The 25,603-nt window shown below is 38.7% G+C and overlaps 1 protein-coding gene across 1 annotated transcript in view; it reads right to left on the bottom strand.

The window, feature by feature from the left end:
• Nucleotides 1-25,603, bottom strand: part of Herc4 (HECT and RLD domain containing E3 ubiquitin ligase 4) — a 768,218-nt gene that overhangs the window by 624,440 nt on the left and 118,175 nt on the right. Inside the window, exon 5 of the mRNA XM_090378812.1 lies at nt 9,561-9,750. Coding sequence (XP_090234938.1) covers nt 9,561-9,750 — 190 coding nt within the window. The remainder of the gene's footprint in view (nt 1-9,560; nt 9,751-25,603) is intronic.

Raw genomic sequence — 25,603 nt, 5'->3', positions numbered from 1 at the left:
TATGCAGTACTTTACATTTGTCAATGTTAAACTTCAGTTGCCACCTCTCAGCCCATCTGCCCAACTTTTCTCGATCCTGTTGCACTACTGTCATTAGTGTCATTAACAACCCTGCTGACCTTTGTATCATCTGCAAACTTAGACATTAGGACTGATATACCATTATCAATATCATTAATAAATACAGAAAACAACAATGGACCCAACAGTGAACCCTAGGGAACACCACTAATAACATTAGTCCACAAAGAGCAGTGTCTCCCACTCAACTATTCCTTTATCCATACCGGCAATTTGTCTCCAATGCCACACTTCTTCAATTTTTGCAGCAGTCTTTTCCATGTGTAACAGTATCAAAAGTCTTTCTAAAAGATCCAAATATATGATATCAAAATTATTCTTTGCATCCCGTTCCCTTATGACCTGAATTCTTTTTTCATAAGAAATTTAAAGAAAATTAAGATACATAAATACAGACCAAAAAAAAAAAAAAAAAAAAAAACCACATAATAAAAGAAAAGAACACATAATAAAGGAGACAGAAAACTGAGACAATGCAGAGAGATCACATGGGGGGAGAGCGTCACACATAGATGATTTGGCCATCAAAAGCAGAAACTTTTCCTGCCTTCTTAACATAGGCACATCTTTCAGAGTGCTGTCTGAGGGAATTTTTTTTTTTTTGGTAGTTGTTGGCGCATAGGCTTCTGTGGCCATAATGCACCTCCCAAGGTTTTTGCAGTACTTTGATCCAAGCCCCGAGGTGGGAATCAAACCTGCGACCTTTGGGTTGCCAGGCAGGCACTTTACCCACCCACTAGCCCGGTTGGCCTGTCTGAGGAATAAACCATAATTAATTTTGCAGTTCTCTGGGTCTTTCTACACTCTTCCCTACCAAACAATTAGAGAAAATACTTAACAGACCATTGGTCCACCTTTAGTAGTGATGACAACAGCAATTCGGCATGATGTGCATTCAACTAGGCATACACAGGTGTTCTTAGATATTATTATTAGCATTAGTAGAGGCATTTGATGCGAGAAAGCAAGCTTATGCAGCATCAGCCAAAAAAAAAAAAAAAAACCACTTCCACTTCACCCCTCTGTTCGTTCAAAATACCTGTCCAGCTGAGCCTTAAACTTATTTAGGCTATCAACTTCCACGACAAGGGATGGAAGTCTGTTCCACCAACCAACCACTCGCTGGCTAAAGGCAAATTTCTGCACGTCTATCCTACATCTGTCTTTCCTCAATTTGAATTTATGCCCTCTCAGGTGATTATTCTGAGCAAGAGGAAGAATCCAATCAGCATTGAGCATGCTCAAACCATTCAATACTTTATACACCTTTATCAGATCACCTCGCTGGTGCCTAGCCTCCAGACACTGTAATTTGCAAAACTTAATCCTTTCTTCGTAAGAGCACCCCTTTGTTCCATTCACTAATCTTGTTGCCCTTCTCTGTACTCGTTCCAGCAGCTCTACATCCTTCTTGAAATGAGGCCTCCAGACCTGTATACAGTACTCTAGGTGTGGCCTGACCATTGCCTTATACAAGGGAATAATCACCTCCTTATCCCTGCTGGAAAAATTCCTGTATATCATTGACAATACACCATGAGCTACTCTTGCAGCCCGTCTGCACTGCTCAGAGAACTTCATATCTGCCTGCACAACCACCCCCAGGTCCCTTTCATTCTCTACCACTGTCAGTGTAGTACCATAGAGTTGATACGTTGCTCTGGGGTTGCTGTTTCCCATGTGTAGTACTTTACATTTGAAAATGTTAAACTTCATTTGCCACCTCTCAGCCCATCTGCTCAACCTTTCCAGATCCTGTTGCAGCAGCATAGTGTCAGTAGTGTCCTTGACAACCCTGCCTACCTTTGTATCGTCTGCAAACTTCGACATTAAGCTTGATATACCATCATCAATATCATTTATGAATACAGAAAACAATAATGGACCCAACACTGAGCCCCGAGGGACTCCACTAAAAAACATTAGTCCACGACGAGCAGTGTCCATTGATTACCACTCTCTGTCTCCTTTATCCACAGTAGCAATTTGCCTCCGATGTCACACTGCTCCAACTTGTGCAGCAGTCTTCCATGTGCAACAGTATCAAAATCCTTTCTAAGATCCAGGTATATAATATCAAAGTTATTCCATCCAGTTCCTTTGTGACTGCATCATAGTATCCAATCAAATTGGTCAGGCAAGACTTCCCCTTAACAAAACCATGCTGTGTCCGAGCTATAACTGAAGTCTTGTCTAAATGATCCTGCAGTGCTTCTTTAACTAGCGCCTCCATTAATTTTCCTGGAACAGAAGTTAAACTCACAGGTCTATAATTGCTTGTGTCAGCCTTTGATCCTCCTTTGTGAATTGGGGTCACATTTGCACATCTCCAGTCTGTGTGTACTTCCCCTGAGTCCAAGGAAGCTCTCATAATTATGGCTAAGGGTTTGCCTACTTCCTCTGCTGCCTCCTTTAATATAACTGGATAGATCCCATCCACCCTGGGTGCCTTTCTTGTGTTTATCTTCAACAATTTCTCCTCCACTTTACTCTCAGTTATTACAAGATTCTCTAGCTTACTACCAATTTTAAACACACACACACACACCAACCATTTATGACTGATTGAATAATGAAATAAAATAAAATAAAATGATAGAAAAGACTGTAAAATAATATTTACAAAAAACTTTTAATTATTTACAAAAAAACTAAACTATAACAAAAATAAAATAAGAAAATAAGTTAAAATGCATTAAAAAATATATATAAAAGCGATAAAAAGACGATAAAAAACACTATTAGAGCTTTTGGAGGTGTCTGCCTCGTTCCTCAGTAATAGTGAGACTTAAACGACACATCCTTAAATACCAGGTTCACGGCACACGTGGATCACCAGGCGCATACTCAGCATTCCTTTCACTTGTACCAGAACCGGAAGTGGTCTGGACACGTGGAAAATTAAAACATTTATCTCTGGTCAAAACCACCGCCTCAAAAAGGGGGTGAAGCCTAACTCCCCTGTCTCTGTACACACTATTGTTACCAGAGGATCCAATACACAGACTTTCCAGCCACTTGCGGTCCCAGAATCTATGCGCCCGGTCAAGGATGACAGCATTGTCGGGGGAGATTTGGTGTTGTTTTTCCCAACAGTGCTCGGCAATGGCGGATTTATTGAGCTCTGCTGTCCATATCGCTCGTGAATGTTCCCCCAGACAGTCCTTGAGACGCCGTCCTGTCTCCCCCACGTAACATTCCCCACAATCCGGGCATGTGATCTCATATATGACCCCACTACTAGAATCCCTAGTAATGGGGTCTTTGACCTGTGACACTACTGTGTGCAACCTCCGGCCGGGAAGCTGCACACAGCGTGTCTGAAAGTCGAGAAGCATCCTCGCAATGCAATCTGACAGGCCCGGATAGTAGGGAACATACACTGTGGTAAGCAGTACAGGTGGAACTACCCGATTGGACTCTTCCTCTCTGTTGTATTCATCAATGACCCTCTGGGGGTAACGCACCTCATAAGATCCGTCGTGATTTGCCTAATTTCCTTCTCCCCCTCCTCAGGGGTACTGCAATGTGTTCTCACCCTACCCAAAAGTGCTCTGGCCATACTATTTTTATGTTGGACAGTCTGTGCCATCCTATAATGTGTGTACTGGCCCCTACACATTGGTTTCCTATAAACCTTAGTTCTAAGTCTGGGGCCTTCACTATATACCATTATGTCCAGAAATGGGAGGGTACCAGAAATGGGAAGGTACATGGGAGGGAAAGCCAGAGGTGAATACACCTCTGGCTTTCCCCTCGCTAAATAACTCCTCATGTGTGAATGTCGATGTAAAATATTCATTTAGTTTGTCAGCTACCTGAGCAGGATCATCAACATTTGACCCATCGATATCAAGTGGACCAATCTGATTCATCCCCTTCCTTCTAGAGTTTACAGAAGTAAAGAACTCTTTGCTGTTTTTCTTTGCATCCCTTGCCAAAGATTTCTTGTAATCTCCCTTCGCCTGTCTAACCTCCTTTGTAATTTGGTTACAGATCAACTTGTATCTATCATAGGCTTCTGTGTCATGTGTTAATTTGTATGTATCCCATGCATGTTTCTTCTCTGCCATATGCCTCATCAGTTCATCTGACATCCATTTAGGCCTAAACCTTGAACAATATTTCTTAGTTGGTATGTAAAGCCTAGTAGCTTCCAAGATAAGTTCTTTGAATGCTTCCCATTTTGAATTTGCTGTTGGTAACATCAGTTTGTCCCACTGTATAGAATTTAAATACTGTCTCAGTCCATCGTAGTCGCCTTTACGAAAGCAATAACCCTTCCCTTTACCCCTAATGGTAGTTACCTCTTTGAGTAAATCCCACTTCAGCACACTGTGATCACTGCCACCTAGTGGTTCATTTATCTGCAGATTCTTAATGCATGAAGAATCACTGCTGATAATCAAATCAAGAGTATTCCTCCCTCTAGTTGCCTCCCGAACATGCTGATGTAGAAAACAGTCATCCAATAAATCCACGAAAGCCTTGCTAGTGTGTGAGTGACCAGCCCCCAAATTCCAGTCAATATCTGGGAAATTAAAATCTCCCATTATAAGACTCTCTGATTTACTGGCCCACTCTATTTCCCTGTACAGTTTCTTATTATACTCATCAGAGTCATTAGGCCTATAGCACACTCCTACTCTCAATTTTGATCTCCCAATGCTCATATCACACCAAACTGACTCGACTCTGCACTGTCCAGTGATGTTCACTGGCTTCACTTCCTTGGATTTTATGTATTTCTTAACTAATAGCATAACCCCTCCTCCCTTCCTATCCAGTCTATCCTTTCTGTAGACGTTGTACTCCCCAAATTCCAGTTCTGCATTCCTTATATCTGTGTGACACCAAGTATCTGATATCCCAACAATATCTGCTTTTGATGTTTTGAGCAATACCTCAAATTCATCAAATTTATTTACTAAACTCCTAGCATTGGTGTACATGCAAGTATACATGCACCTGCTCTTCCTCTTAGCCACCCTAACACAACCCATGTGTTCACTTGTACCCCCATGATTCCCAGCAGTCTCTGAAATATCCGGGATCTTATTTTCCAGGCTGCTGCTCATTCCAACAGAAGGAGTGCAAGAATCACTTTCTTCTCTGCCAGTGGCTACTGTTAATCTATTTGTCTTTGTCTCCCCCCATGCTAGCAGTTTTCCGACCCCCCTAACACTGCCTCGATAGCATCAGCAAATATTCTTGCAAAATTATTCTTTCCAAATATCCCTAAGAGCTTAACTGACCAGCATTCATAATTTCCAAATTTCAAATGTTTTGTGGACAAGTTTCCAGTACTACTTTTCCGTATCACTTTCTGTAATGAATGTTATGCAGTATGGTGTTGGCATACCCACGGTCCTGAGCGCTGGATATCATCATTCTTTCTTCCTTCTCTCTCTCTCTCTCTCTCTCTCTCTCTCTCAGGGTAACTGGGAATATTTTTTGGCTGGTTCAGAATAAGCCTCAGGCTTCCTTGCACCATATGGCTAATAATAATAATAATAAAATAATTTCAGTGTGTGAATTTAACAAGTTTCCAGGATCTTTCTATATACAGTAAACCCCCGCTATTCGTGGTATCTGTATTCGCGGTTTCGCATATTCGCTGATTTAATATAAAATGAAACCTAAAAAAATGAGAATTTTAAAGCACCGTGAACATTTTCCGCCATAAAAAAGATGGTCGTGGCTAAAATTATCTTTCCCGGTCAAAACAACGTTTAGTGGGTGGGGGGGGGAGAGGGGTGGCAAAACCGCGAGCGTGGATGTTTCTCGCTAATCCTGTTCAGTATGTGTTATGCGCTTGTCATGGAAAGTTTCATCGTTTGCTTTTAATTTATATGCTTATAAATTGAATTAATTTATCAATTTATAAATTTATACGCTTACAAAAGTGATAAATCTACCGTTTTGCAGTGTAAAACAGACTTTTTCGAGTGTATTAATGGAAGAAAGTGACTTTATTGTGGACAAGTTCTTTCTAACCCGTACAAAAATATGGCTACAAAAAACAAGGGAAATGTGAAAAGATCAAAGAAGGTGATGACATGAGAGAATAAAATTGAGTTATTAGATAAAATTTCTAATGGTGAAAGTGTCTTCTCGGTGGCAAAACATTATAAAATCAATGAGTCAACAGTACGATCAATCAAGAAATCGGAAGAAAAAATCTGCCGTAGTGTCCGTGAAAACATGCTAATTGTTTCAAAAATTTGCTCTGTAACTCGTGATGTTAAATTAGAGAAAATGGAAAAGGCTTTAAATCTGTGGATAGAAGACCGAACTCAAAATAAAATTCCGTTAAGTTCACTCATCATTCGTGAAAAAGCAAAACTCCTTTATCAACACTTTAGTGAAACTGGTGATAGCACTGGTGGGATAAGTTTTTTTTTGCTAGCAAAGGCGCTGGTTTGAAAGATTTGTTTGAAATTTCTAATAAATATTACATTTAATATTAAATTATTTCTTATTTTCATTTCGATGCCATATGCTTGCATTTCACTATGTACTGTCTATGTACATAGTCATATTATGAAGGTACATATAATACATACATAGACAAAATTTTAGACTAGTTTTTCTTATATATTTCATACTTTGGAACGGAACCCCTTTATTACTATGGGAGCCATAACTCAGTATTCGCGGCATTTCTCAGGAACGTAACCCCCATGAATAGCGGGGGTTTACTGTATATATATGTGTGTGTGTGAGTGCACTTTGTAAGCCAAAATATTAGAGAACATGAATGCTGGACAACATGCACTCAAGTAGGTATATGCTAGGCGCTCCTAGTGATATTATTCTATTCTTGTTCAAGAATGACCTTATGCTGAGGCTTATGTTTTGTTTAAAATACTTCCATAAATTCTCAGTGGAATTCAAGAATGTCCAGTCCAAAGCAGATGTTACACATCAATAGAGTGCTGCATATCATTCCTGCAATGATATGCATGAAATGAGCTATAAGACTGTTGTTAGGGAACAGTCTGTCTGTCTGGGTATAACTTTAGCCTTACTGGGTAAACTTAGCCCCCCCCCCCCGACCAAGGCTACAAGAGCCCACAGAATAATAAGAAGCCCCCATGCTATACATAAGAATATTACTTACTGGCCTGCATATAGGACAGGATGATTTCAGGATTTATTGCAATCTCATGTATCCACCAGTGCTAAACAATGTGAACTGTAATTCATCTGACCACATTGCCAATGATCACTACAACCAGCCCAGACACCACAATAACTGGATTCACATTTTTTGCCATATACACAGCAGCCAGACAGTTGTGGTGACTGTTTGTAATGACGCAGGCAAGCGAAACATCTGCAATCCCAATCACGGAGTATCTTCTTCTAGATAGATTGTTCTCATCATTCTCTTTATCCCACAGTAGCCACTGTGTGTCTGCATCCATACATAGGTGATCAGTTACTGCCAGTTACAATGCTCCACAGTGGTTATAATCACCATCCTCCTCACACCAAGTGGAAAAGGCTAAGGTTCAAATCCTGTCAGTGACACAAGGAACTTTTATGGGCATTTTTCACTCCACAGTTGAGTTCATCAATCTCAGAGGAATGGGTAGCAAGGTTCCCCCTCCTGGAAATATGGGTTTTTCATCTGGAAAAACAGGCAAACACACCAAAGAACACACACACAATGTATGGACATAACACACATGGGTAGATAAGATAGCTCTTAGATAGACCTAATATGAGTTTTTTAATTGTATTTTGGATTCATTATCTTGAAAAAGCCCATGATAAAGGAGTTTGGAAATCTATACTTTCAAGTTTTATCTGGTATCCATGATCATTTAGGAGAAATAAAAAGTGGCAAATCTGCAGTAAGATTGAGGGATGCATTGGAAAATTGTTTAAAGTTCAAACTTGGAGTGAGGCATGGCTGCATCTCATCAAAACTCCCTATTTTATCATGGGTCATTCAATAAAAGACAGTTACCAACAGAGTTTAGTGTTCGAAATATAAAAATAGGACCATTATTATATACAGAAGATATTGTATTATTAAAGAGCAGTGTGCAAAATGTTCAAGAATCTCTCAATAAACTAGATAAAAGATGAGAACTTTCAATGAATTTTTAGTGAAAATTATTTAGTTACACAAAATAAAGATTATGAAAGTTGGAAGCAATAAGGAAAATTTAGAAAATTGACTAAATAACCAAAATTTGCAACAGGTTAGTAATTTTGAAACTGGAAGTCTAATAAAGATGGAAAGTTATAAATGGAAATAAACAACAGAATATATAGAGCAGGAAGTGTAGGAAGCCAATAAAATTCATTTTGTATATGCAAAAGTGAAATTAACCACAGAGAAAATCAGATGTTCATAACAGAGTTTTTAACCCTATTTTAACCTACGGAGCTGAGATCTGAGTAGGAAATAAAGAAATTGATTTAAAAAACAGAATCTTCAGAAATGGGAATTTAAAAAAAATAAATTGAGCTATAAGATAAAAGTAATAGCAAGATATACTAAAAATGAGGAAACAAGAAAAATCTTGGGGTAACAGATATCCAATGAATGTAAATAAACTTAAAGTGGTATGAACATGTCAAAAGGATGGAAGAAGAGTGGTTCTTCTCAATGGGTGTGAAGTAAAAATGAATGTAACAGGCTTAGAAGCAGATCGAGAGGAAGGTAGTTCAACAGTGAAAAGCAAGCATCAAAAGATAAAAGAGATAAAGAAGATAAAGGCTACAACTAAAAATCTAATAAAAAAAATTAAAAAAAGTGGAACAGCTGACCATCAAAAGGAAAATATAATGGTTAGAAAATAACGAAATGCATAATTCAATTATGTACGGAGAGTAAATAGCAAATGCTTAAACTGAAACTGCTCATTTAAGGCAAATAAATTTTTTGTTTTTTTAAAACAATTTAATTATTCATACTATCATCTATCATTTATTAATTCTTTGTGAAAAGGACAATGTTAAATTCTCGCAAAAAAAATAGATTAAAAGTTTAAAACTACACTTTCTCTACACAATTTAGAAATTTAGTTTATTGAACTATGAAAGAGATGAGTGATGCTTCCTCCTAGTGCAAATCAATCACTAAATTTAGGGCAAGCTATGTTTTTGAGTCCCACACACCAAGAACCTATTATCACATGGAGGATCCTGAAGGCATTTTGTCTTCAACTATCATTGAAAATGTTAATTTTTCCTTACAGGCAGTCTCATTTCCCACACAATTCTCACTTGTGACAGTATCTCACAGTGAGTCAGGAATCATGGTCAGCCTTAAATTTAATGAATGAATTGTTCAGTAAACTAAATTTGTGAAAGAGTGCAATTTTATGCATCAGTCTAAGTGCTAAATGTATAGATATAGCAAATCAATTTGCTAAATATATTTTTAGCAAATCATTAATCATATTTTATTATTAAAAAGTAAGCCATCCAATAGTTACTGAAGAATTTAGTGCCCTTACGCATTTTTTCCCCAACAAAATAAAGCTCCTGACACAGTAAGTGTAAAACTATGGTTTCCTCCAGCAGCTATCTGTGCAATTGGAACATCACTGAGACTTTTCACTAAGCATGGACTTCTCTGAAAGTCTCCTTTATAACCTAAGCCAAGTTGTCCAAATGAATTTTGTCCCCAACTATAGAGTTCACCATCTAAGTTTTTTGTGGAGGGGAAAAAATTGTTATTAATATATTAATAAAAAATTTAAACTTTTCAGACAGAATGATTAATTAATAACAAATGTTTTATAGCCTAACCATTATATATACATAAAATTATTTTGGCAGTGTTTCAACCTGCTCTCATAAAAACATAAGTTATACAGCATATTTTGGTGGTACATTTGTAATCATCAATGTATTTTTTTAATATACTATTAGGTTCAGTACACTTTAATGAAAGAATAATTTCACATAATTTTCCTTGTAAATGACTACCTGATTCACCTGGTTTGTCCCTGATGGATTTCTGATGGCAGAGTTACTTGAATGACCCTGTATACCAGAGGAACCTTAAACTATCTCTGCTTTTGAGGATACTATTTTCCCAAATGACAAGTACTAAACATGGGAAGCAGTAATTCCAGATTAACATACCAACTGTGTGTTACTTCACTCAGAGCAATGGGAAATGGAAAGATCTGGGAGTAATTGTGCAGTCAGATATGAAGTTCTCTGAGCAGAGAAGACAGGCTGCCAGCACAACACATGAGGTTTTGTCAATGATATAAAGGAATTTTGCTTGCAGGTATAAGGAGATGATTGTTCCATTGTACAAGGCAATGGTCAGGCCACATCTTGAGTACTTCATACAGTCTCTTTTAGACTTAAATGGATGTCAGATAAACTAATGAGGCTTGTGACAGAGAGAAGAAAAATGCATGTGATGCATATAAATAATCAGGTGACACAAAAGTCTATGGCAGATATAAGCTGGTTGGTTGGTTGGTTCTTCGGTTTTATTGCCGCATTAGCAACTATGTGCCAAAACCAGGGCCTATGGCAGATATAAGCTAGTCTGTAATCAAGTCACAAAGGAGGTTACACAAGCAAAGGCTGATTACGAGAAATCCTTGGCAAAGGATACAAAGAAAAAAACAACAAAGACTTCTTTACTTATGTAAACTCTAGAAGAAAGGGGACGAATCAAATTGGTCCACTTGATGTTGGTGGTTTCATTGTTGATGATTCTGCTCAGATAGCTGACAAACTGAATGAGTATTTTGCATCTACATTCACACATGAGGAATTCTGTAAGGAAGGAGAGGACAGAAGTTTACTAAAGTCTAACAGGTAGCTAAATGATTTTGTAATAACAAAGAGCAAAGTGGAAGAGAAATTGTTGAAGTTAAATATAAAAAAAGGCACCTGGGGTAAATGGAATCTATCCAGTTTCATTGAAGGAAGCAGCGAGGGAAGTTAGGAAGCCCTTAGCCATAATTATTAGGGCATCCTTAGATAATGGGGGGAGGACCCCCATGGACTGGAGATGTGCAAATGTCCCCAATGCACATAAGGGATTCAAAGGGTGACAGAAATAATTATAGACCTGTAAGTTTAACTTCTGTAAGTTCTCATTTCCGGACAAAATAACAGAGTCACTGGTTAAAGAAGTGATGCAGGATCAGCTAGACAAGACTGCGGTAATAGTTCAGACACAGCATAGGTTTGTTAGGGGGAAATCTTGTCCGACCAATTTAATTGGATACTATGATGTAGTCGCACAAAGAAACTGGATGCAAAAAATAATTTTGATATCATATAATTGGATTTCAGGAAAGCTTTTGATACTGTTGCACAGGGAAGATTGCTTCACAAATTGGAGCAGTATGACATTAAAGACAAGTTGCTACAATGGATAAAGGGATGGTTGAATGGGAGATGGCAGAGAGTGGTAATAAACGGACACTGCTCTACGTGGACTAATGTTATTAGTGGACTCCTTCAGGGTTCGGTGTTTGATCCATTGTTTTTTTGTATATTTATCAATGATATCGATGAAGGTTTGCCGATATCAGTGATATCCGCAAACTTAGACATCAGGCTTAATGTCCAAGTCTGCAGATGAAAAAAGGTTGGCAAGGTTGTTAATGACAGTATGCTACTACAACAGGATCACGAAAAGTTAGGAAGATGGGCTGGAAAGTGGCAACTAAGGTTTACCATTGACAAATGCAAAGTGCTGCACAGGGGTAGCAGTAACCTAAGAGAAACATACCAACTCTGTGGTACTACACTCAGGGAAGTGGAGAATGAAAAAGACATAGGGGCAACTGCGCAGTCAGATATGAAGTTCTCTGAGCAATGCAGATGGCTGCCAGAGCAGGTAACGGAGTTCTGTCAATGATATATAGGAATTTTGCTAGCAAGACAAAAAGGTGATTATCCCCTTGTATAAGGCAATGATCAGGCCACACCTAGAGTACTGCATACAGGTCTGGAGTCTTCATTTTAGGAAGGATGTAGAGTTGCTAGAATGAGTACAGAGAATTAACAACAAGATTGGTGAGAGAAACAAAGGGGTGCTCTTACCAAGAGAGGCTTAAGTTCTACAAGTTGCAGCATCTGGAGACTAGGCGAGATAAAGTGTATAAGGCCTTCAACGGTTTTGAGCAGGCTCAATGCTGATTGGATATTTCCTCTTGCTCAGATTAAGAACCTGAGGGGACATAGATTCAAATTGAGGAAAGACAGTTGCAGAATAGATGTATTTCCCTTTAGCTAGCCTAGTTGATTGCTGGAACAGACTTCCATCTGTTGTTGTGGAAGTTGATAGCTTAAATAAATTTAAGGCTGAACTAGACCAAACATTTGGAGCAACCGGATGGGTGAAATGGAAATGGGCTTTTTTTTTTTTTTGGCTGATGCTATATAAGTTTGCTTCTTTGCATAATATTCCTCAATGAATGCTAATGCTAAAGGTCTGGAGGTTAATTTCAAGAAAGATGAGAGAAGGGCAATGAGATTAGTGAAAGGAACAACAGGGTACTTTTACCAAGAAAAGTTTCAGTTCTGCAAACTGCAGCATCTGGAGACTAGGCACCTGCAAGGCGATCAAAGGTGTTTAAGGGTTTACTCACCTCCTTTAATATTCTTAATATGATTGGATAGATCCCAATCCACCCCAGTTGATTTTTTGTTCAGCTTCATCAATTTCTCTTCCACTTTCCTTTCAGTTATTACAAAGTCATTTAGCTACCCATTGGATTTTGATAAACTTCTGACATCTCCTCCCGTAAAGTATTTCTCATGTATAAATATAGATGCAAAATATCTATTCAATTTGTCAGCAACCTGAACACAGTCATCAAACAGCCCAATGTGATAAGATCCTTTCCTTTTACTGTTAATATAAGCATAGAAGTCTGCTGCTTTTCTTGATATTCTTCATCAGAGAATTCTCATAATCTGCCTTAGCTTGCCTAACCTACTTTGTGACTTGATTACAGACTAATTTATATCTACCATAGGCTTCTGTATTACCTGATAATTTATATGCATCCATACATTTTTCTTCTCTACCACATGTCTGAATAGTTCATCTGACATCCATCTAGGTCTAAGCCTTGAACAGTATTTCTTCATTGGTATGAAAAGCCTAGTAGCTTCTTTGATTACTTCCTGAATGCTTCTCATTTGCTCTTGGCAACATCATCAGTTGGCCTCACTGCACAGAATTTAAAAACTCTGAGACAACTGTCGTCACCCTTATGAAAGCAAAAGCGTTTTGCTTTTACCCTTCACAGTAGTTGTCTTTAATTAAATTCCACATGTGGTAGAGAAGAAAAATGTATGGATGCATATAAATTATCAGGTAATACAGAAGCCTATGGTAGATATAAATTAACCTGTCACAAATCCAGATAGTTGGCAGCTATGACTGTCATTCGATGATTTCATAAACATTCACAAAATATTAAAAGGTTTCCTAATACACTTTATCCTCACTAATTTATCAGATTATTCGAAATGCAATGTATTTTGAAGTTGTTACTTTTTCCCACCCAACCAATGATATAGGGCTTTATGTGCATTTCAGTGTAGATTACTCTAAATAAGTCCACAGTGAAATCTGAAGTCTGAACTGGGTCCTGCAACTTCAGAATAGTCTAATTTGAAAAGACTGCCAATACCAACTACTGGTTGCATTCTTTTAACAAAATGGAATGGAGCTATAACAAAAATTTCCTAATGTATTGCCTATAGCATCATCATTTTGTGGATGTATTAGATGACTTTCTTCTACAGCAACATGTTTGAGAGGCAACTATAGGGAGTAATATTCTTGATCTGATTATCACTAGTGGTGCTTCGTACATTAAGAATCTGCAGATAAAGGAACCACTAGGTGGCAGTGACCACAGTGTGCTGATGTGGAATTTACTTAACGATGTAACTACCATCAGGGATAAAGGGAAGGGTTTTTACTTTCATAAATGTGACTACAGTGGTCTCAGACAGTTTTTAAATACTCTATACAGTAGCACCAACTGATGATGTTACCAACAACAATTTCTAAATGGGAAGTGTTCAAGGAATTAATGATAGAATCTACTAGACTTTTTGTCCCAAATACTGTTCAAGGTTTAAACCTAAATGGATGGCAGATGGACTAATAAAACTTGTGGCAGAGAAGAAAAATGCATGGGATGCATATAAATTATCAGGTTACACAGAAGACTACGACAGATATAAGCTAGTCTGTTTTTTGTTTTTTTTTTTTTTGTTTGGTTTTTAGGAGCATTAGCAACTAAGGCCATATTGCTGCGGGAAATGCGGTGGTCATTCCCTGACCTTTCCGCATCTTCCGTATTTGGTGGTGACGGGCTCAAACCCCGGTCTAATCAAGAAACGTGTGCTACGCACTGCTGCTCCTTCCCACCTGGCTACGGAGGCGCCTTAGCTAGTCTGTAATCAAGTCACAAAGGAGGTTAGGCAAGTGAAGGCAGATTATGAGAAATCTTTGGCAAAGGATGCAAAGAAAAACAGCAAAGACTTCTTTACTTATGTAAACTCTAGAAGGAAGGGGATGATTCAGATTGGTACAAGTCACTTGATGTCGACGGTTCTTGATGAACCTGCTGAAGTAGCAGACAAACAATGAGTATTTTGCATCTATATTCATATGAGGAAATCTGGAGGGAAGTGGAGGCCAGAAGCTTATCGAACACTAGCAGGAAGCTAAATTATTTTGTAATAACCGAGAACAAAGTGGAGAAGAAATTGTTGAAATTTAACATAAAAAAGGAACCTGGGGTGGATGGGATCTATCCTGTTATATTAAAGGAGGCAGCAAAGGAAGTAAGCAAACCCATAAACATAATTATGAAACTTCCTTGGACTCAGGGGAGGTCCCCACAGAATGGAGATGTGAAAATGTATCCCCAGTTCACAATGGGGGATCAACGAGTGACTCAAGTAATTACAGACCTGTTAGTTTTACTTCTGTTCCAGAGAAAATAATGGAGTCACTGGTTAAAGAAGCACTACAGGATCATCTAGACAAGATTGCAGTTATAGTTCAGACACAGAATGAATTTGTTAAGAGGAAATCTTATCTCATAAATTTGAATGGATACTATGATGTGGTCACAATGGAACTGGATGCAAAAAATAATTTTCATATCATATACTTGGATTTTAGGAAAGCTTTTGAAACTGTTTGAAACATGGAAAACTACTGTACAAATTGTAGCAGTATAGCATTAAGGGCAAGTTGCTACAACTTGAATAGCTGAGTGGAAGAAGTCAGAGTGGTAATTAATGGACACTGCCTTTCGTGGACTAATGTTATTAGTGGAGTTTCCCAGGGTTCAGTGTTGGTCCTGGTGTTTTTTTCTGTATTTATTAATGATACTGATGAAGGTATATCAGGATTAATGTCTAAGTTTGCAGACAATAAGAAGGTTGGCAGGGTTGTTAATGACAGTAATGATAGTAAAAAAAAAAAGGTAAAGTGCAGCCATTATCAACCCACTGCAGGATGGAAGCCTCCTCAACAATTCATGCTGAGGGAAATGGACCATAATCTGCCACGCTGGTCCAGTACGGGTTGGTAGATTGACCGTATTCAGCAGTCATGGGCTTGAACCCCGGTCTACTCAAAGAGCGTGCGCTACTGCACTCTCGCTCCTGACCACTCGGCTATTGCAACAAGATCTAGAAAATTTCGGCAGATGGGCTGAGAGGTGGCAACTGAAGTTTAACATTGAACATTGACAAATTTAAAGTATTGCATATGGGTAACAGTAATCCCAGAGTAACATACCAACTGTGTGGTACTACACTCAGGTTAGTAGAGAATGAAAAGGACTTAGAGGTAATTGTGCAGTTAGATATGAAGTTTATTTGAGAAGTGCAGACAAGCTACAAGAATAGCTCATGGTGTCTTGTCAATGATATACAAAATTTTGCTAGAAGGGATAAGGAGGTGATTGTCCCCTTGCATAAGGCAATGGTCACCTTGAGTACTGCATACAGATCTTGAGGCCTCATTTTAGGAAGGATGTACAGCTGCTGGAAAGAGTACAGAGAAAGGCAACAAGATTGGTGAGTGGAACAAAGGATTGCTGTTGCCAAGAAAGACTTAAGTTCTGCAAATTGCAGCTTCCAGAGACTAGGCACCTGCAAGGTGATCTAATTGAGGTGTATAAGGCCTTGAATGGTTTGAGCAAGCTCAATGCTGATGGGATTCTTCCTCTTGCTCAAACGAGGGGACAAAAATTCAAATTGAGAAAGACAATTGTAGAATATATGTGCAGAAACTTGCCTTTAGCCAGCGGGTGGTTGATAGTTGGAACAAACTTGCATATGTCAAAGTGGAGGTCGAAAACTTAATTTCAAGGTAGAACTAGATAAGCATTTGGAGTGAATGGTGATGCTATATAAGCTTGCTTTCTTGCATTATATGCCTCTATTAATGCTAATGATAATCATTTATGATAAATGGCAGATTTCTATTCTTTCCAAAAAACCTGTGTGTTTGGAATCACATTGAATTTGTGTAACTGTAACTTGTGTTAATGGTGCACATGTAACTGATTTTGTTTACATACAAACACACACAGAGTTGGCTTTGCATTAGCAACACCTAACTAATACCTTGTGAGGCCACTTTTTTCCCATACATCTTGGTACGGACTCCCCCAAGGTTGCACAATGTCATGTGGTAGTGCCACCCAAGCAGTGCACACTGAGTCCAGTAATCCAACATATTTTCAAGTGGATAGCTATAGCAGTGAATGTCCTTTTCCAGTAGGTCCCAAGCTCAATTGGATGGCCAAGGGATGACAGAATTCACTATCATGTTGATAGACGGAAGAGTCTGGATATACTGTCATCATGAAGGGGTGTACTTGGTCAGTGGCTATTGAAAAGTAGGCATTCCCATTGAGCCACAGAGTAATGGAATCAGAGAACCCAGGGTATTCCACAAAACAGTCCCCAAACCATGACACCACTGCCTTCAAGCCTGCTGAACACCAACAGTGCATCCAGGTGCCAAGACCTCATGTTGCTTTCCCCAGATATCACCAAAGATACGACCAACAGCATGATAGAGTTGAAAATGAGATTCATCAGAGCAGACAGCAGATTTCAACATGTCGGTTGTCCAGTGTTGGTACTAACATGCGCATGCAAGGTGCAGTTTCTTGTGATTTGCAGTGAGTATAGGCACATACGGCATCTGTCCACTGCCGCAACCTATATTTGGATTGCTATAGCCAATATCCACATGGACTATGTCAATTTGTCTTGCTAGTCCTACATTGTACTGGCCAGTTAGCTGGGCCTTTGTGCTGCATCACTGTCATCTCATAACAATGCTGGTGAGATGAGACGCATGACACTCACCATTGGCATCGACCACACATGGCTGTCCCACGTGTGACCTTCAACTGGTAGTTCAACTGCTGTTGAGCCAGTCATGGAAGACTGGTGACATCACAGAATACGACCACTTAAACATGTTAGCTGTTGTAAAGATACTGGTACCTGCATATTTTGTCCCCACAATCATTCCATGTTCAAAGTTAGAAAAATCTCAACCCACCCATTCTTCCTTGAAGACACTCAAAAAGTGATTGCCACATGTAAAAACTACAATCTTATATCAACCAGTCCCGACTTTGAACCTTAAGCAGCATCCACAAACCAGTCCATTCCTGCACAACGGGGAGTATACTAATGCAAAGCCAACTCAGTATATATATATATATATATATATATGAGTGTGCGCGCGTGCATGCGCACGCATGCACACGCACACACACACACAGTGATCACTAAAAGTACAAAATGCTCAAGAGAGAGAGAGAGAGAGAGAGAGAGAGATAACAACAAATGTGTTTCAGAGAAAAAAAAATTGCATTGGAGAATTTAAAACAAAACAATGGGGGATTAAGCGAATATCATCTTTTAAGGGCACAAAAGGTGATATAGTTGTACACATTGGCACTAATGATATTAAGAGTAGGAGACCGGCAGAATTACGTAACAAGTACAGGTCACTGTTGAACAAAAGCCGAGAATTAGGGTTGAATTTGAAAGTGTCTGCAATTCTGCCCAGACACGATAGGAGGGAGTATATGATGAGAGCCTTGTCGATCAATTCGGCCCTGGAAAGATTGTGCAAGGCTCAAGGGGTAGAATTTTTTTCAGCCTGGACTGTACTTGTTAACAGGAGAGATTGCTTCTACAGGGATGGGATACACTTAAATAGAAAGGGTGCAAGAATATTTGCTGATGCTATCGAGGCAGTGTTAGGTGGGTCGGAAAACTGCTAGCTTGGGGGGAGACAAACACCAATAGATTGACAGTAGCCACTGGCAGAGGTGAAAGAGATTTATTGCACTGCTTCTATTAGAATGAGCAGAAGCCTGAAAAACAAGATGCATGATATTTCAGAGACTGCTGGGAGCCATTGCGGTACAAGTAAACACATGGGTTGTGTTAGGGTAGCTAAGAATAGAAACAGGTGCAGGTGTACTTGCGTGTACACCAATGCTAGGAGTTTAGTAAATAAATTTGATGAATTTGAGGTATTGCTCAAAACATCAAAGGCAGATATTGTTGGGATATCAGAGACGTGGTGTCACACAGATATAAGGGATGCAGAACTGGAATTTGGGGAGTACAACGTCTACAGAAAGGATAGACAGGATAGGAAGGGGGGAGGGGTTATGCTATTAGTTAGTTAAGAAACACATAAAAACCAAGGAAGTGAAGCCAGTCGACATCACTGGACAGTGCAGTGTTGAGTCAGTTTGGTGTGACATAAGCATTGGGAGATCAAAATTGAGAGTAGGAGTGTGCTATAGGCCTAATGACTCTGATGAGTATAATAAGAAACTGTACAGGGAAATAGAGTGGGCCAGTAAATCAGAGAGTCTTATAATGGGAGATTTTAATTTCCCAGATATTGACTGGAATTTGGGGGCTGGTCACTCACACACTAGCAGAGCTTTTGTGGATTTATTGGATGATTGTTTTCTACATTAGCATGTTCGAGAGGCAACTAGAGGGAGTAATACTCTTGATTTGATTATCAGCAGTGATTCTTCATGCATTAAGAATCTGCAGATAAATGAACCACTAGGTGGCAGTGATCACAGTGTGCTGAAGTGGGATTTACTCAAAGAGGTAACTAGCATTAGGGGTAAAGGGAAGGGTTATTGCTTCCGTAAAGGCGACTACGATGGACTGAGACAGTATTTAAATTCTATACAGTGGGACCAACTGGTGATGTTACCAACAGCAAATTCAAAATGGGAAGCATTCAAAGAACTTATCTTGGAAGCTACTAGGCTTTACATACCAACTAAGAAATACTGTTCAAGGTTTAGGCCAAAATGGATGTCAGATGAACTAATGAGGCATATGGCAGAGAAGAAAAATGCATGGGATACTTACAAATTAACACACGACACAGAAGCCTATGATAGATACAAGTTGATATGCAACCAAGTTACAAAGGAGGTTAGGCAGGCGAAGGCAGATTACGAGAAATCCTTGGCAAGGGATGCAAAGAAAAACAGCAAAGAGTTCTTTACTTATGTAAACTCTAGAAGGAAGGGGATGAATCAGATTGGTCCACTTGATATTGATGGGTCAACTGTTGATGATCCTGCTCAGGTAGCTAACAAACTAAATGAATATTTTGCATCGACATTCACACATGAGGAGTTATTCAGCAAGGGGAATGCCAGAGGTGTATTCAACTCTAGCAGTAAGCTACAGAATCTTGAAATAAATGTGAGTAAAGTGGAGGAGAAACTGTTGAAGATAAACACAAGAAAGGCACCCAGGATGGATGGGATCTATCCAGTTATATTAAAGGAGGCAGCAAAGGAAGTAAGCAAACCCTTAGCCATAATTATGAGAGCTTCCTTGGACTCAGGGGAGGTACCCATAGACCGGAAATGTGCAAATTTGACCCCAATTCACAAAGGAGGATCAAAGGCTGACACAAGTAATTATAGACCTGTGAGCTTAACTTCTGTTCCAGGAAAATTAATGGAGGCACTGGTTAAAGAAGCACTGCAGGATCATTCAGACAAGACTTCAGTTATAGCTCGGACACAGCATGGCTTTGTTAAGGAGAAGTCTTGCCTGACCAATTTGATTGGATACTATGATGCAGTCACAAAAGAACTGGATGCAGGGAATAACTTTGATATTATATACTTGGATCTTAGAAAGGCTTTTGATAATGTTGCACATGGAAGACTGCTACACAAATTGGAGCAGTGTGACATTGGAGGCAAATTGCTGCTATGGATAAAGGGGTGGTTGAGGGAGAGAAGACAGAGAGTGGTAATCAATGGACACTGCTCATCGTGGACTAATGTTATTAGTGGAGTCCCTCAGGGCTCAGTGTTGGGTCCATTATTGTTTTCTGTATTTATAAATGATATTCATGATGGTATATCAAGCTTAATGTCCAAGTTTGCAGACGATACAAAGGTAGGCAGGGTTGTCAAGGACACTACTGACACTATGCTGCTGCAACAGGATCTGGAAAGGTTGAGCAGATGGGCTGAGAGGTGGCAAATGAAGTTTAACATTGACAAATGTAAAGTACTACACATGGGAAACAGCAACCCCAGAGCAACGTATCAACTCTATGGTACTACACTGACAGTGGCAGAGAATGAAAGGGACTTGGGGGGTGGTTGTGCAGGCAGATATGAAGTTCTCTGAGCAGTGCAGACGGGCTGCAAGAGTAGCTCATGGAGTATTGTCAATGATATACAGGAATTTTTCCAGCAGGGATAAGGAGGTGATTATTCCCTTGTATAAGGCAATGGTCAGGCCACACCTAGAGTACTGTATACAGGTCTGGAGGCCTCATTTCAAGAAGGATGTAGAGTTGCTGGAACGAGTACAGAGAAGGGCAACAAGATTAGTGAATGGAACAAAGGGGTGCTCTTACGAAGAAAGGCTTAAGTTTTGCAAATTACAGTGTCTGGAGACTATGCACCAGCGAGGTGATCTGATAGAGGTGTATAAAGCCTTGAATGGTTTGAGCATGCTCAATGCTGATGGGATTCTTCCTCTAGCTCAGAATAATCACCTGAGAGGGCATAAATTCAAATTGAGGAAAGGCAGATGTAGGATAGACGTGCAGAAATTTGCCTTTATCCAGTGGGTGGTTGGTTGGTGGAACAGACTTCCATCCCTTGTAGTGGAGGTTGATAGCCTAAATAAGTTTAAGGCTCAGCTGGACAGGTATTTTGAACGAACAGAGGGGTGAAGTGGGTTTTTTTTTTTTTTTTTTTCTGGCTGATGCTGCATAAGCTTGCTTTCTTGCATCAAATGCCTCTACTAATGCTAATGCTAACTATCCTTCTTAAGGAATTCACAACAAAGAATGTGATATTTTTTTCAATTTCTTGCTTGAAATAATAATCATTGCATTTCATTTTTGTTGCCATAATAGTCAGCAGCTGGGAATACACAAGATGTACATTAAAACAAAGCACTGTTTTGGTTATTATGTATAATTGTACATACCCCCTAAAGAGAGAGTATCCATATTTTGGGATATTATTTGCCGTTTAATACTGGTAATTCCTTGAAAAGGTGACATTTCACTCTTCCAGTAGTAGTAATAGAGGCAAGTGAGGCAAGAAAAGCCAAAAAAAAAAAAAAACAATTTCGCACATCCATTCCCTCTAAAATTTGCCCAGTTCTTCCTTTAATTTATTTAAACTATCAATTTCCACAACAGATGGAATTTTGTTCCAATAATTAACCCCCACTTGCTAAAAGCAAATTTCTGCACATCTATTTTACAATGACTTTCCTCAATTTGAATTTATGCCCCCTGAGTTATGTAATCTGAGCAAGTGAAAGAATCCTATCAGAATTCAGCTTGCTCAACCCAATCAAGGCCTTATACAACTCAATCCGATCACCTCACAGGTGCCTAGTCTCCAGCCACTGCTATTTGCAGAACTCTTACCAATCTTGTTGCTCTTCTCTGTACATGCTCAAGCAAATCTACATCCTTCCTAAAACAAGGCCTCCAAGAACCGTACGCAGTACTCAAGGCATGGCCTGACCATTGCCTTATACAAAGGGATAATCAGCTCCTTTTCCCCGCTAGTAAAATTCCTGTATACCATTGAAAAAAACACATGACCTGCTCTGGCAGCCTGTCTACCTTGCTCAGATCATATCTGACTGCACAATCACTCCTAGGTCTTTTTCTACCACCCTAAATGTAATACCTAGGGTGGTAGAAAATGAAACCTTGCACCACAGCCATATGGTGCAACGAAGCCTGAGGCTTATAATACAGCAGCAAAAAAAAAAAAAAAAAAAACTTTTCCCACATTAACCAGAGAGAGAGAGAGAGAGAGAGAGAGAGAGAGAGAGAGAAGTAGAAGGGAATCACAAAGAAAACAAGTAAGAGAAGCATGAAAATATCCAGCTCAGGACTCAGGTTTGCCAAGCTGATACTCACCAGATGTAAACCTCGACCCATATGCAGTATTTTGCATGTATCAATCAAAAACAAATTCATCTTTCTATCTCAACTACTTCTGGTTGAATACAAATTTTTGGATTCCCCTCGGATATGCCAAAAGGTTTTGCTATTCAGCATACATGATGCCTACTCTGATGAGCAGCTTCATATTCAAGTTGACAGCCCTGCCCATTCAACGCAAGGCACATTTCAATAGTGATAGTACAGTAGTCAGTCCTCGTATAACACGTGTTTACATTACACGAATTCGATCATACACGATTTATAAATAGGGGAACGATGGCTTATATAACATGAACCGAATTCGCTTATGCACGATTCGCCTTCGTGTTTACAAGAAATGGCAGTCGAACGCAGACTCACCCCAACCGAATGCAACACGATAGGAATGAAGACAAGATTCTGAAAATGTATTTATGTTTTTTTATATTAGTGAAGGGGAAACACATTTGACCATAATAAGGTAAAAACCCACACAATTCCACCTATCGGTATAGTCGCAAATGCAATTAGATCGAGTTTACTACCAGTTTATAACAGATTTCACTAGCAGGAATGCAACTGGAAATTGTTTTTATTGTTTTATGGTAGTAACCCCCAGAAATGTGCTTTAGTAAAATGCGGAGTGTTAATAGTGTATCTCTGCCTTTACGGTGTTGTTTATTCAGTTGCTACATGCGTGCAGCATTGTTTATGTGTATCAAGCCTGCCTCCTCGTTTTGTAATTGTGCTTTATTCCCTAAAAATGAGTAAAATACTTAAAAGGTGTGAAAAGGAAGCGTCCTGGTGAAGACACTGCAGATTCAGAGAGAAAAAGAAAAGCAATATCGATAAACAGAGGCGGACTGGGTCAAAAATTCTTACCCGGGAAAATTTAGAGAGGCCTCATACTATGGTTTGTGGCCAAAATCACACCTCCAGCCCACCGGGGTTTCCCCGGTAAGGCTTATGGCCAGTCCGCCTTTGTCGATAGAGAAAAAATATGAAATTGTGAAATGCTTTGAGCGAAATGAAAGACCATGTGATATTGCATGTGCTACAGACCTAAATGAGGCAACGCTGAGAATTACAAAGAATGCAGAGAAAATAAAAACAACTTTCATAGCAGGACGAACTCAAAGTGTAATTAAAATCCATTAGATTAAGACACAGAGAATTGGAAGAGATGGAACGGCTGTCATCTGTTTGGATAGAAAATTAAACAAAAACGAGTTTGCTTACGATAGAAGCAAAAGCATTAGCAATAGTCGTAATAAAATACATAAGTATTTTATTCGTAAAAAATACGTATTTTTTATTATTTTATTTTTTATAATTTATATTATAATAAAATATAATATAATAATAATAAAAAATATAATATTATTTTTATTACGTATTTTAATCGTTATGAAATACGTAAGTATTTTATTACGATTATTTATTGTGTTTGGTAATGTTTTGGTTACCAATGCGTGTGTGTTCAATCATGGGTGGCCGGCACCTAACCCTATTTTTCCTATAGGGCCTGTTGTTTATATTGCACGATTTTACATTGCACGAGGGTTTCTAGGAACACACCTATCGTGCTATACGAGGACTGACTGTATAATGATTTAAATGTGTATGTTCGATTCACCTGTGGCATTCATTATTATTATTAAATAATAATAAGTTGTTTATACTTTTAAATACCTGGCCAATAGTTATGGTCAACTTTACTACTTGAATTAACACTGGGTGCAATTAATTATCATAACGAATTTCGTAGTGGCAATAGTCGTACTCCTCTGGAACTAAGAACTTCAATCACACATTGAATACATTTTTCTAATGATGAAAATTATTCATTTCCCAAGTTTTCAAAGAAAGTTAACTTACAGGTATGATATGAAGATAACAGTATTTCCAACTACTCACCTTCAATACAATCAACAAGTTCTTTATCTATACATGAAAATGAAGAAAATAATATTGTGCTAGCTGCAGCCATATTTGTGAAGCACTTATTCACATATACATATTTTATGGACAAACATCACTAAAAATTACTGCAAAAATACACAGACAACACAAATATTAAGAAGACATGAGATAAAATTAGTTACAACAGCTCCACCTAATAGTTCCAGACAAATATCAAGCACTGCTCATTCATGTTTCAGAAGAGTACATATCAGCCAAAGCAAAAAAATAAATAAATAATTAATAATAATAGCTGAATTTGAAACAAACCGAAGTTTGTGATTAAGGCAATATTATACTGGTAATTATGTAATGTAACGATCATTATTTAATGATGCCTTATTCACAAAATTCGGTTTCTTTCAAATTCAGCTGTGCTATAATTATGCATGTGCACAATTACATTGCTCAATAAATTTCACAGAACAAAAATGTTTTTCATGAACTTATACAACTTCAGAGACACTGTTCCCAATTTTATTGGGAACAGTGTCTCTGAAGGCAAATATTTTATAAACAGGCATCCTAACATGAAAATTTCGAGTATCCAATAGAAATCAATCTACCACCTTACAAAGCTGCATATTATGCATATTATTCATGCATATAAAAACACGGTGTAGGACCACTTCACTTCATTCCCGTTTATTATTTTTTTTGGGTTGCTCAGTGTGATAACCACATCTCCAGTACTGCCACTCATTCAGTAAGCTTCCTAAGACAGTACAAATTACAACTAAGTAAGATGGTCATAGAATCCTTGCATGAACCAGTGACCAGTTTGTAGTCACTTATATTTTCTGGTAAAATATAGTCAACATTTACCATGCTAGCTGTGATCTGTAGTGCACCACCTCAGCATGGATTACTCCCTGATCCAGGGGCTGCAAAACAGATGTGCAGTTAGGTGGAAAGAACATAAGCTTAATGTGTTTGATGTGTCTTGGTACAGCCTTGTGTACCAAACAGTTCACAATTAAATGTGGAATCTTCCTCTTTTCTGCTTTCATTCACTAATCTAATACCAAAATCCAGTCTTGGAAAATATCACCTGTCATCCACAACTCT

This window comes from Mastigoproctus giganteus, chromosome 8 (assembly GCF_048544385.1).
Source record: "Mastigoproctus giganteus isolate SK-2022 chromosome 8, ASM4854438v1, whole genome shotgun sequence".
Taxonomy (NCBI): Eukaryota; Metazoa; Arthropoda; class Arachnida; order Uropygi; family Thelyphonidae; genus Mastigoproctus; species Mastigoproctus giganteus.
The sequence above is the reverse complement of the archived record's forward strand: the minus strand, read 5'-3'. Positions and strand labels throughout refer to the sequence as shown.